This window comes from Podarcis vaucheri, assembly GCF_965113315.1.
Source record: "Podarcis vaucheri genome assembly, chromosome: 12".
NCBI lineage: Eukaryota > Metazoa > Chordata > Lepidosauria > Squamata > Lacertidae > Podarcis > Podarcis vaucheri.
In genome coordinates this window covers 52,689,224-52,703,063 of record NC_138750.1, presented here as the reverse complement: position 1 = coordinate 52,703,063, position 13,840 = coordinate 52,689,224, and the positions used below count along the sequence as shown (strand labels likewise).

The 13,840-nt window shown below is 43.6% G+C and overlaps 1 protein-coding gene across 6 annotated transcripts in view; it reads left to right on the top strand.

Annotated features, from left to right (window-relative positions):
• The window catches only part of DPP6 (dipeptidyl peptidase like 6), a 506,040-nt gene that overhangs the window by 484,450 nt on the left and 7,750 nt on the right, over positions 1–13,840 (top strand). For all 6 annotated transcript variants that reach the window (XM_082192256.1, XM_082192258.1, XM_082192255.1 and 3 more), the window contains exons 17-21: positions 1,870–1,917; positions 5,594–5,692; positions 7,076–7,145; positions 12,867–13,061; positions 13,355–13,409. In XM_082192256.1, the coding sequence (XP_082048382.1) occupies positions 1,870–1,917; positions 5,594–5,692; positions 7,076–7,145; positions 12,867–13,061; positions 13,355–13,409 (467 nt within the window). The remainder of the gene's footprint in view (positions 1–1,869; positions 1,918–5,593; positions 5,693–7,075; positions 7,146–12,866; positions 13,062–13,354; positions 13,410–13,840) is intronic.

The window sequence follows — 13,840 nt, the reverse complement described above, 5'->3', positions numbered from 1 at the left end:
CCTAGCCTGGACTGGGGGAGGAACTGAGCCAAAGGAGAAACTGATGCCCTGGGAATGCTTGTGCAAGCACCAGAGAGAGACTTCACCCAGTGCAGTGGCATAAAGTAGGGTATTGTTGGAGGACCTCATTATCCATGTGGAGGCTGCTGTTGGACCAACTCAAAACTTCATGGCCTCCATGACAACCATGGGTCTCTCATCGGTCCAGCACATCAGGCAGGGCACATTCTCAATGGGATTGTTGCCCCAAATGCTATGAGGACTGAAGAGAGGGGGAGTGCAGTGCACTTCCTTGTCATGGTTGGACCATTATCTGGTTAACGTTGGACTGATGAAGGAAATTCCCCCTTGAAAGGGTGGTGGCCCCATTCAGATGGCCCACCAGTGGAGACTGATGGAATCCGGCATGTTCCTGAATGTTCTAGGGCAGTGATGGCCAAACTCTGCCCTCCAGCTGTTTTGGGACTCCAACTCCCATCATCCCTAGGTAGCAGGAGCCATGGTCGTAAATGGTGGGAATTGTAGTTGAAAAACAGCAGGAGACCCAGGACTCTTCTAGAACAAGAGTCACTGGTCTGCTGCACAAGCAAAGTAGGAGCTGCAATTGACTGCGTGCTTCCAAAATTCTCATACTTTCTGTCTGGCCTGTCTCCTCTCAATAGAATGAAAGAGAGCAAACTGTGAAAGCTGATTTCCGACAGAATATTTCACACTCCATGTAATATGTTTAGTCATCAAAGAGCTTATCATTTACATTTCCTGCATGCATTTTGAATGTGTGAGCAGGATAATTAAATTCATATGCGCCAGTGTTTCACAGAAGAAAAGCAGGGGCACTCGAGTATTTGTCACACTCTGAGTGGGGACAGATGCACATGCACATGCAAACGCAGATGCCTGCGTTTTTTTTCTTCCTTTCTTCCTTCTGCCGTTCAGGCTCATTGCAACACATTTGACTGACATGCTGGCATTCAGATTGACTGCTGGTTTGGTAGTCTGTCTTGCCCTTCCTCCATTCCAGGTAGCTCTCTGCTTCTTTATTTTTTAAGGACCTCATGTGATTTGAAAATGCAGCATGCAGTTCTTTCCATTCTGAACTTTTTTGAGAATCAATTTCTGCAACCTTGAAAGACAGTTTCAGATGTGTGTGTGTGTGTGTTAGTGACATCACTGGTTTCTTTCCAGCCAATCAGTGCTGTGAACAGCTGTGTTCTGGTTTCCCTTGAGCTGAAGCTGGGAAAGAAAACTGTATACCTAAACAAAATGCAATGAGGTTTACTTATACCACTGATCTAATGGTCTAGATCTGTCTGCATGCTTTCTTTGACAGCAGTGATCACTGCCTTCTCTTCTCCACCTCCAGCACATTGCATTAATCTACCTTGCTGCATCCTGTCCTGCGATGATTTCTGAAGCCAGGGGGCCATGACAGCTTGTTGTTAGCAGTAAACTATCCAGAAATTTTTGCATCTTTAAAGCTTTCATTTCCCTTGAACCCCATCCATCAGGTGCATAAAGATAGAAATGCTTTGTGCGGCATAAATTGCACGATGTTGGAATCATCTAAAAAAAGCAAATGATTTTAATTGTGTTTGCGCTAATTAAAATATTGACAAATTAGAGAAGACACACTGAGCACTCCATCGGGAAAGGCTGTCTGTCTTACATGTCTTTCTGTTTGGTGGTTGCTAATTATCCCTGGGTGATTTGCTGCTTAGATCAGCCTTCCATGAAATGTAATCCTTGGCTGGCTCCAAGGGATTCGGAATCAGGCTCTTAAATATAATTTTTAGATGCATCTCCCTCTCTATCTCTCTCTCTTTCTCTCTTTTTTTTAATGTGATGCATTTCTTTCTCCCTGTTTTCAAGGTCCAAGAGTTCCACTGGTAACAGTCCACAACACATCAGATGCACAAAGTAAGTGGTCATTACATGGTAGGAGAAGGCATTTCAGACTTCGGTAATTGGGGAGGGGGGGTTTGGAAAGAAAGGCAAAGTTCCCACCACAGGTCAAAGGCTTGCTGAAAGACAATATAATGAACCGTGTTTTGGGTTTAGATTGGAAGAAGAGGGGGAAGAGGTTGCTTAGAAGTGTGGAATAATAGTTGGGGTGTTGGATAGCAATTATGTCAGTTGACAGAAGAGGGGAAAGGAAGGCTAGAGGACATCACCTGGAACTTCTCAACACCCTGGCCTAAGGGCCCAAGATTTTCATAATACAGAGCTGGTTTTGTTGATGATGATGATAGTGGCACTAAGTGGGGGGAGTTATTAAGTGATCAGCTGACATCCCCAGCAAACAGAGCCTTTTCTACAGCTTCTCCCATACTCTGGAATTCTTTCCCAAGGGAGGTTAGATTAACTCCCTCTTTGTTCACCAGAAGGCTAAGACCTTCCTGTTCAGAAAGTTAGTTGCCAATGGTGCTGATCACTGGGCAAACTGTGTTTTAATCGCTGGCTCTAAATGTGTTCTGGTGTAGTTTAATTACTAGTTTGTTTTTTACTTTTGTGTTGTTTTAAATATGTTTTATTATGTTGTTTTTACATGTTGGAAGCTGCCTTGAATCCCAACTTGGGAGAAAAGTGGTTTATAGATGCATTAAATAATAATGATCCTCATTTCCAAGTCGTCCAACAAGTTTGGGAAGTGCTGAGTTTAGGAGATTACAGTGGAGGCAAATGGTCCTCTCAAGAAGCACCAGACCTGGAGAATATGGCCTACAAACAGATGCAGAACCAATTGTACAAAAGATTAGAAAGTAAGGATTTTTCACTCACCACAGATGGCTGACTTTTGCAGCAAAACCAATACCTTTCAAAAGTTCAGCACAGAACTACCTTTGAGAAAATGCATTCAAGCAAGGCTAGACGTGAGGAAGGTGAAGCTGGAGATGGGATAGAGGCAGCCAAGGCTAAGGAAAAGCAAAATAACCATATAGCCATTGCAATCCTAGCCGTGTCTGTTCTGAAGTTCAGTGGGACTTGGGCTGCATACACACAATGCATTTAAACTACATGGCTTCCCCCAAAGCAAAATGGGTGTCATAGTTTACCCACCTCACAGGGCTACAGTTCCCAATACCCTTAACAAACTATAGTTTCCAGGGTTCTTTGGGGGAAGTCGTGTGCTCTAAATGTATGCTGTATACGCAGCCTTACTCCCAGATAAGTGTGATATAAATAGATATAGGCAAGCACAAAGCTTTACCAAATTGCCTCGCTTTGCATTTGATTATCATATGCCTGGTTCTTATACGGTGCTCTCTTGCCGTATTGGATAAAGACAGCCATTGTGATGGCCTCCTGTTAGCAAAGTTCTATTTACTTCATAATACGAGGCCACATTAAGGGACTATTCTGCAGCAATCAGATAACTGTAAATCCCACCAAATATTATGGTGTGCTTACATTTAATTAAGAGCCGGCTATTTGTACTGCGCAGACAAGAGTTCCCAGCGGTCCCAAGGCAGGGAAATAAATTGAGAATTCTCTGGGAGATATGTCAGTCTCCTCTTGTTTCTCCCACTCAGCTCCCGCCTTCCTCTTGATGCAATTATGTGAGCAAATAGAATGGCTTTTCTGGAGTCCCGGCGTGGCCACCCTCTTTCTGCTGATAAAGCTAATTGTGCGAGCCATAATTAAATGAGGATCCTAACATTTAACCAAACTTAATAGTCTGCTGCTTTGGAGCTTTCGCTAGGGTTATGATTTCAATAAAGATGAGAGCAGGCTTTTCAGGAACAAGTCTGAATACTCATTGAACCATTAAACCCACCTGCTGAAATAGCAGTGGGGGGGGCACACTGATTGGAATTGGCAGGCTTTTGTGATACTTCTTCTCCTTTTTAATTCATTGGAGACAAACACTTGAGCCCAGAATATGATTACGAGTTGCAGAAACGATACACTTGGGTGGAGGGGAGAAAGAAGCTTTGTCGCCCCCCCCGCCCCCATTTTTAGGGTGGTCCAAGCACAGATTATCATAATTCATGCATAAATGAAAATCTCTCCTCCTCAAATTCCCAGCCTGTTAGCTCACTGGCTTCCCTGTCAAATACGTGCATCAATCTCTAGGATGCATCATCAATACCTTGCAAATATGCACATGATTAAAAAAAAGAGTTACCAACAAAGTAGAGTTACAGATAGGTAGCCGTGTTGGTCTGCCATAGTCAAAATAAAAAAATTCCTTCCAGTAGCACCTTAAAGACCAACTAAGTTAGTTCTTGGTATGAGCTTTCGTGTGCATGCACACTTCTTCAGATACACTGAAACAGAAGTTGCCAGATCCTTCTATATAGTGAGAAGGTGGGGAGGGGTATTACTCAGAAGGGTGGTGGGAATGGGAGATTGGCAGATAGCTGAGATGAGCCTGTTGACGAATGAGAAAGCTCATACCAAGAACTAACTTAGTTGATCTTTAAGGTGCTACTGGAAGGAATTTTTTTTTCAACAAAGTAGAGTTTAGCTTGAGGTTATTATGAGCATAGGTAACACTGGTGTTTCTTCTGAAGAAACACCAAATGTAGACCTTTCCTTTGCACCACGTGGATTCTGTGTTTGTTGATTCCTGAGTGCAAATCCCTATCAGAAGTATAGATGCTCCAATGCCCCAATCCAGGTAAAGCCAGGCATTAGGAGGAGGAGGGCATCGGCGGTGCTGATCAGCTGCTAAGGAAAAGTGTGAGAAGGGCTGGATTTAAGGACTCCCTGCCTCCCTCTCTCTTGAGTTATCTATTGATCGACTGAAGGAATTGAAAAAGAAACAGCACCACACAGTAAAGTCACAATGAAAACCTGCAGTTAGTGGCAGCTAAAAAGTGGAGCAGCCAGTATTGATCAATGGTAACAGGAGAAACGCTCCTGAACATAATTAAGATGATAATAAATGTCGAACAGCGGATCAGTATAAGTTGGTTGGTTTTCTGAATGGGCATTGTTGGGCTGAAGCTTCAGAACGGTGGTTATTCATTCATTTATAGATCACTTCCTATGAAGCACCTTGAAGAAATTCCACAATGCCATAAAAGCAGATATAAAACAATTGCACAATAACAATAAAAACCATTACGTGTGTAAAAATAGTTAAAACGATTACATATATAAAAACTATTTCAAATCTAATACAGGTATCGACTGGGATGTTGTTGTTTTTTTAAAAAATCTCTTCTTAGAAAGCTTATTTGAAGAGGACAGTCTTCTGCAGACTCAGCAGACTTTTGCTTTGTGCTAAAAAAAAAGTTCAGAGATTACAAAATCACAGAATACTAGAGTTGGAAGGGAGCAATGCAGGGATCATTGAGTGGGGCTCAGACCTACAACCTTGGGATTAGGGGTCTCATGTTCTGCCAACTGAGGTATACCAGGAACCTCTCTCATAACACACACCTACGCTGTCAGCTTCCCAATGGCCATCGTATTCCAACTAGTTATTGCCCATTTTGCAAATTCTGCGCTTCTGTTTCTCCACTTCTCCCACCCTCCAGTTTTGCATAATGAAATATATATATATATTGGCTGCTCTTTATCAGTATAGAATTAACAAATGCATTGTATGACATCTTGGATTATTTTTTTCTCCCTGTTCTTCCAGAACTCTTTGACCTAGAGGTAAATGAAAAGGTCCAGAAAGCAGTAGCAGAAAGACAGATGCCCAAAGTGGAATACACAGAAATCAAGATTCATGATTACAGTAAGGTTTTTCTTTTCTTTATGTCTTACGTATTTTTGTCCCTGCTCTTTAATTGAAACCCCCCAAATTAAAAAAATAAACCCATGGAGGCTCTATCAGATTTAAGAGCATGTTCTGTGGGGAGGAAGGGGGTTAACCCTTACCTGCCCACCAGCATGGACTTGACAAAGGTGGCTCCCCTGAAGCTTCTATTTGGCCCGGGAATAATGCTTTATGCCTGAAGCAACAGTAGTTTCTTCAGGAAGGATGGTCTTTGCAGGAACTGCAGTAGGATGCAAAGGGTTTCCCAACTCCTTATTTAAAAGAAAAAAACTTGACACATTAAATGCGATCGGACATATAAATATATCATCTGCTTTGAGCCTTGGAATAGGTATGTGCTGATGGACAGAGCCATAAATATATACTGACAGTAATTGCACAACTGTTTCCTCGGAGCCTAGCTGTATGTTCAAAACCTGTCTTACACGCTGAATTATCTCTGCCTTGGTTTAAATATATTTAAAGCCACGAGTTGTTGGCTGTCCTGCGGCTAATGATACAAATCAGCTATCTATTAGCAAGTCTGATGGAATAAATTAATTAGGCAAGAGTGTCATGAGAAGATTGCAAAGCAAGCCGCTTAAACCTATTGGCTAATCTGGCTACTGAATGCCAGGATGTTGTCTATGCGCGCTGTAGTTAGCATTTTGAAAATAAACCAAGGCAGGAAGAATCTCCTGCAGCAGCCTCTTTATGTCTGCACCAATATGCACCCAAGGGGGTGAAAAACGTGAAGCACCATTATTTGTTCTTCTAAGAGACATTCCTTCAACCAGTGTGCTATTCCTGCAAATGCGCCTTCTTAATTTAGTTCATCCAATTAAGTCTTTTCTGCTTCGTTTTATTCTACCAGGGCAAGTTGCAATCAAACCCCTGGTGTTTAAAATGCACAAGAAGAACCCTTTGTCTTCAAAAACCCTGAAAGCAGGAAAAGAGGAAAGCAGCTTTCTCCTCCTCGCCATGGGATATTTTTATTTCACGTAGTATCTCTCTTTCCCTCCCCTAGTGCTTCCAAAATATTGCTTTGCGGTTCTGCAGCTCGTCCACCTGCCTACAGGGGGAAATAATACATATCAGTGGCCACTGATTGCATGTTTGGTGCATGACCAAGCGACGCACCGCGCCTTGGCTCCAGATTCCTTGTCATCTTCGATAACGCTGGGCAGGTTTCCTCTTTGAAGGCGTAGATATTCTGTTAAGGTGTAATTTGCCAAGCTAGTCTATGGACCGCCGTTTTGTTCCCACTGAGAAGCGCCGCCGTGTTACCAGCAAAAGAAAAATATCATTCAGCATAATGACAACCTCCTCAAACTTAAGAGCTTCCTTATGTCTCTTATCTAGAATTGCCGATGCAGATTTCAAAGCCGGCCGTCTTCACCGAAAACATGCACTACCCCTTGCTTCTTGTTGTGTGAGTAACATTATGAATTGTATCGTTTTCAGGGGACATCCAGGCACCCAAGCTTTGCTTGTTGCTAGGAGAAACATGGGATTTTGGACATACGAGGTTAGGGAGTGGAGCAGTGCTTGGCAAAGCCAGGCAAAAGCTGAGTAGCTGAGGACAGAATGGAGCAGGCGAGGAGCAAGGGGCCGTTGCAGCAAACAGGAAATGGCCATACTGGATCTGGGCCATAGCTCAGGGCCAGAGCATCTGTTCTGCACGCAGAACAGGTCCCAGCTTCAATTGCGGGTAGAGCTGAGATCTGTCTGAATCCCTGGAGAGCCTCTTCCAGTTGCTGTAGGCAATGCTGAGCTAGATTGGAGTCTGCCCCATTAGCATGAAGGGGGCACTGCCCACCAACTTCTGTTTTCAACGAGCTCCTATCTGCCTACTTTCAGCCAGTCCAGAGGGTGGCACTGCCTGTCAGCTTCCTCCCCATTCTTATCTCAGTGTTGCCCTTATAGAACGCAGCCGGGAGCAAGACAAGAGAAGAGTTAGTTGACTCTGCCTGCCATTGGCTCCTGTTCCGCCTCCCGTGGGCATCTCTGTGCTCTGCCCTGCCAGCCAGACACTGGGGGCACCAATGGCTTGACTCATCATAGGGCAACTACTCCATCTTCCTGCCTTCCAGACGGCTTCCCCATCTGGTCCAGTATTGTCTACTCTGACCCGCAGTAGCTCTCCAGGCTCCCAGGCAGAGAGGAGGACTCTTTTTTCCCCCATTGCCTGCTGGCTGATCCTTCCAGCTAGAGATGCCAGCCACTGAACCTGGGACCTTCTGCATGAAAAGTATGGGCTCTGCCACAAGGAGTGGACAAATGTGTCCATTTCCGGTTCTCCCAGTTTTTTGTTTTTTCCAGTCCTCAATTCCGTCCTCCACATTTCTGCAATTAAAAGAAAGATAAAAAGAAATCCTCATGAAATTTCTTCAGCATTTTAGTACAAATTTATTGTAATAAACTTTTGCAGTTTTGAGAAATGTTCACATTTTTGCAAGCAATTTCAGCCAACACAATACATTTTGGAATGTTGTTTCCCCTAAAATATACATTTATATCTGCATGCTTTGGCCTAGTGGGTGCATTTTTCTGCACATTGCTTGGCTGGAAGACTGCATTTGCAAAATTCAGAAAAGTTGGGATTTTGAAGGGTGGCTGCTTTTCAGTTTGCTTCTTTCCGAAAACGAGGATTTAGGCAGTTTGCTTTTCAATGCAAATTTTCCAGTGGTAATTTTCCAACCAAATGCCATTGCTCTTACCCAACTCCCATTCATTTATGATAGACAAGATGTATCTCTCTCTTACCAGCCTTAAAAATCAATTCACCACAGTTGTGGACCACCGGTATGAAATTTACGGCATGCAATGCCTTAAGGGAGAATATTATGAAAATGATATATAGGTGGTACATGACCCCAGTCAAGCTTGCAAAAATTTATCATTTGCCCAATAATAAATGTTGGAAATGTAAAGAAACTGAAGGTACATTCTTTCACCTTTGGTGGACGTGCCCAAAGATTAAGGCTTTCTGGGAAATGATATATAATGAACTGAAAAAGGTATTTAAATATACCTTTCTGAAGAAACCAGAGGCCTTTCTCCTGGGCATGGTCGGCCAATTGGTGCCAAAGAAAGACAGAACTTTTTTCATGTATGCAACAACAGCAGCAAGAATACTTATCGCAAAGTATTGGAAGACACAAGATCTACCCACTCTGGAAGAATGTCAGATGAAGGTGATAGACTATATGGGACTGGCAGAAATGACTGGCAGAATCCGAGACCAGGGAAGAGAGACGGCGGAAGAAGATTGGAAGAAATTCAAGGACTATCCTGGGAAATATTACAAAATTAGTGAATGTTAGAATGATGTTGGTTAGAATTTAAGTGGTTATCAGCAGTAATGATTAAGATAATTGGGGGGGGAGAAAGAAAGGTGTAAAATTAAGTGAAAATTAAGGGCGAGGATTTGGTGAATGAATAATTTGAATTGGAATACAAAAAGGGGAGGTATGAGGAGGTCTTAGAAGTAAGTTAAAAGAAAATAAGTGAATGGAATTATATGTGTTTTTATTTTTGTATTTTTTTGTATTTTTTTTGTTTTTTTGTATAACCTTTGAAAAGTTAATAAATATATTATTAAAAAAAATCAATTCACTACATGAAGCAACTGCCCTCATTGGCAGGGCACAGTCTGCTCATGCTGCCTGGGTCTTGAGAAATATTTGCTAATTGAAAACAGCAGTGGCACAAAACCATGATGTTCCCGTTCATCAGAACTTAGGCACAGGCAGAATATAAAGTTGGGGTGAAGACTCACATTATTAAATGCTCACCAGTGTTAAGAACTTCCCAGCAAATAGAAAACCAGAGCAGCTGGGGGCTGGGATAGAATATATTCTCCCTTTTCAGTGCTTGCTTTCCATTCGTAGGCAGGCGTTGTTACGAATGTGAAGGAGAGTTCAAAAGTGGGCTAGCCATCAACAAACGAGTCGCACCCTTCATTCAATGACAGCCTAATTCTCCCACATATACGGGCCTGATCAGAGTCTGAACGGTTTCCTGGCTGGTCTCACATAATCCTTCCTGGGCTGTGACCTTGAGCCATTGTGGAGCTGGCAGGATGAAAAGTAAATAAATACAGTCAAACAATTATTTTTTCCTTTGCAAGCGAAAAGAGGGCATGACATTGCCCGTGTGTTCCAAAATGTCACCCCGAAGCTGGCTTGAAGGGAGGACAAAAGCTCTGTCATGAAGCCTGCCGTACCACGTCAAAAATTATCTCTGGGGAAATGTGCTTCATTATACAAGTGCTTGAGGAAGATTGGTACTCATCAAGCTAACGACACTTGATTAGACTGCCTCAGAATGAGGATGCACTGCTGAGCTGTGTGTTGAATAAATGCAAATCAGGAAAGCTGTACGCACGGGAGATGGGGGGGGAGGGAGAGAGAGAGAAACCCACACACAGGATCCAACCAACCTGAAAAGAATTTTCCTGTATCACTAAGTGCTGCCTAATCCAGCAAACTAATCCAGCAAACATCCCCATCCTTTCCTGCAAGATTTTCTTGGTGGAAGATGCATTTGAGATATATAGCACCACAGAATTATAGATTTGAAAGGGCCCAATCCTCTGCAATGCAGGAATCTTTTGCCCAGTGTGGGGCTCAAACCATGACCCTGAGATTAGGAGTCTCGTGTTCTACCAACAGAGCTTCTGAGTTCAATTCATTGTGCTAATTTAACTTTCAAAGCCCTAAATTAGGCTCAGGGAACTAGCAGCCCTCTTCATTAACTCCCATCAGTCCTAGCCATCGTGGCGAATGGTCAAGTATGGTGAAGGGAGTTGTAATTCAACAACACAACAGGTTTGCTGTTCCCGCCCTAGCTAGACTGAGCCCAGGAAATTTCAAGAGTGGGCCTGCACCCTAATACATTTTCAGATTCTGTTCTGGGTGCTTCCTCCACTGAGGGTTAGGCTGGTGTTCTTCCTCTTATAGCGTGGCACCATTCCCATCAAATTCTTTCTCCCAGCATGTCTACAAAGCTAACAGCCTGGGCATTTTCAGAAGTGGGGCCTAAACTTTTTTGGTTTTTTGCAAGGGTTTTTTGGGGGAGAGGAAGTTGCAGTTAGTGGACTGTGAGAACATGCTGGGCTGGCCTAATGTAGATAGAATTTTAATTTTTTAATTTTTAATAAAAAAAAATTATTTGTGATGAAATTGCTTGAGGAGCTGTTGTAACTGGCAGTTACACACTTAGTTGAGGACCTTTTTTGTCTCAGGGTGAAAGGTGATATGAAAATAATTTATTTTAAGACGAAATGAAATTGCTGCTGCGTTCACACTGCTTCACCAAAGACCCATCACTGCCGTTTGAAATCTGAAGCGGATATGCTGCTGCCACGAGAAGTTAAATGTGCATGTGCCCGAAGAAAATAAAATCTGACATCTTGGCTTGGCAAGGAAACACATTGTGGTATATCACACTTCACTTTGCTGTTAACTTATCTGTTTGGCTGCGACCCTGAAAAGAAAGAAAAAATAAGCTCCGTTCCTTTCAGCCATTAAACATGTAGGGCAAGAGGAAGCCTCTGACTTCCTGTGCTTGCGTGTCAGCTCTGGAGGAGGGGCTTTTGCATCTCAGCCAGAGTGGTAGTTCCAGGACTCGTCAGCAACATGGTTGGGTATCCATTGAGGCCCATGGCCTGGAGATCATAGAGTTGGAAGATCATAGAGTTGGCCTGGAGATCATAGAGTTGGAAGAGACCCTGAGGATCATCTCGTCCAACCTCCTGAAATGCTGGAATATGCAGCTGTCCCATGCGGGGATTGAACCTGCAACCTTGGCATCATCAGCACCATGCCCTAACCAACCGAGCTATCCAGCCGATGCTGATGTCACCTGCTGATTTCCTATAGTAGGGGTGTCTGAAAGCAGCATGAAATGCATAAAAGATGCAACTGTCATCGGGGCCTCTGGGGCAATCTCCCACATTTCCCAGCAGAATGAAACCTGGACAGGACTTGTATTTGGGGGTGGGAGAGGCAGGATGAAGACACACAGTATGTGTGCCTGCTAGCCCACAAAAACGTGCTGCTGGCCTTGTACAAAGAGGTTCATGAGCTCCAGGTAAGGGGAGCGCATGCACATTTTATGAATGTGCAATCCGCTGTTTCAGCTGTTAGCCATAAATGTGAGAAGTTGGGATTTTGCATTCACTTGAGCTTAGGAAGGAGCAATGGAAGCAGGTCAGACCACCAGGAGTGGAGGAGAAGTTCTGTTCAAAGGTGAATATTGCCCAATTTGCACTTTCCAAAACAGAGCAAGAACTGAAACACAGCCATCCTTCAAAAATTCGCAATTCTCCAAATTCTGAAACGCAGTCCCTCCGGCTGAGTAATGTGTACAAAAAATGCATGTTGTGGGGTAATGTGCATGTAGTATTAGTGAAAGCAGTATATGAAAACGCACTATATGGGAGAAGATTGTGCTGCAAAAATGTGCATATTTGACAAAATTGCATCTAGACATGTGTATTAGGAGGAGGAAATGCTCCTGGTCAGATGCTGGTCAATTTTCATGAGGACTTTAAAAAAATGAGAATAATTGCAAGCTGATATAAAAACTTGGAGAAATGAATTTAGGGTTGGAAAAATGAGAGCCTGAAATTGACAGATTCACCCACCCCTATATCAGACTATTTGTCCACCTGCCTCAGTAGTGTCTACTCCAGCCTTTCTCAGCCTGTTACCCTCCAGATGATTGGGCTGCAGCTTCCAAAATCCTGGACCACTGGCCGTGCTGACTTGGGCTGATGGAGGGCACTAAGTGGATCTGCTCCAGCCTTTCTCAGCCTTGGTTTCCCAGATGTTGTTGGACTACCACTCCCATCAGCCCTAGCCATTCACGGATGATGGGAATGGTAGTCTAACATCTGGGAGACCCAGGTTGAGAAAGGCTGGTCTGTTCTGACTGGCAGTGGCTCCTGAGCAGATGTCTCTCCCATCGCCTGCTGCCTTGGCTCTTTGAACTGAAGACCCCAGAGGTTGCAGCTGGAGCCTTCTGCTTTTACAGCGCGTGATGCAACCCTGAGCTGCAGTTCCTTCCTCTCCTGTTGCTTCCCTAAACCATTCGTTGTCACTTTGCATCGTAACGAGGTACCACTTGCTTTGTTCTTGTTTTATAGCGACGGGACTCCAGGCACACAGAGCGTGACGGAAAAGTTTGAGGTGAACTGGGAGAGCGTCATGGTCAGCTCGCATGGTGCCATTGTGATGAAGTTTGATGGGCGTGGAAGTGGTTTCCAAGGGACCAAGCTGCTCCACGACGTGAAGAGGCGGTTGGGTGTTTTCGAGGAAAAGGACCAGACGGAGGCTGTCTGGTGAATGAAAGAATCCTCTGGGGGATTGGTTTTGTTTGTAACTGCATCCTGGAAATTGCTGCTGTTGCTTTTCAATGATTTGTACTATTCCATTTTTTAAAATGTGGTGTTGCAAAAGAACATGGTGTCTGCTCAGGACAGCAAATGTTGCCTCTGCCTTTTGGCAGCTGATGCTTTTGCATATGAACTTGGAATTCTGCCTGTGCTCTGTTAATGCATCCTGGATGCAATATTCAAGGCACCCTCTTACTTTAAGATAATAAAATTGTCCTGCTTTCTTTCTTTTTTTTCAGCACAATGCTGCAAAACACATACATTGATAAGTCGAGAGTCGGTGTATTTGGAAAGGTGAGTGCCTTTTCAGCCTTCACCTTCAGCTTAGGAGTTTAGATCTGCATCTTGATTGAGTGAGCGTGTCTGCGGTTTATTATGGTCGTCTTTTTAACAGCGGCACGTTGCTTGTTGATTCTGAGAGAGAGAGAGAGAGCCTTGGGTTTTTAATCAAGTCATCAATCTGTGTTTTCTTGTAAATCCTGCCTTGGAAGAGGAAGATGCCAAGTGTTTGGGAGAAAATACTGTGTTGTGAGGCTTTGCTTTCCCTTGCCCTCTCGCCTCTATTTTTACACATTAATTCCTGGATAATATTCATTCCCCCTCTCTCTCTCTCGGCCTGTTGAATTGTAAGTGGAATTTATTCAAACCTGCATAAGGTTTGCTGGTGTGCCTTTCAAAGGGGATGCCACACTGATATTCAGTAAAATGCAAAATAATAATAATAA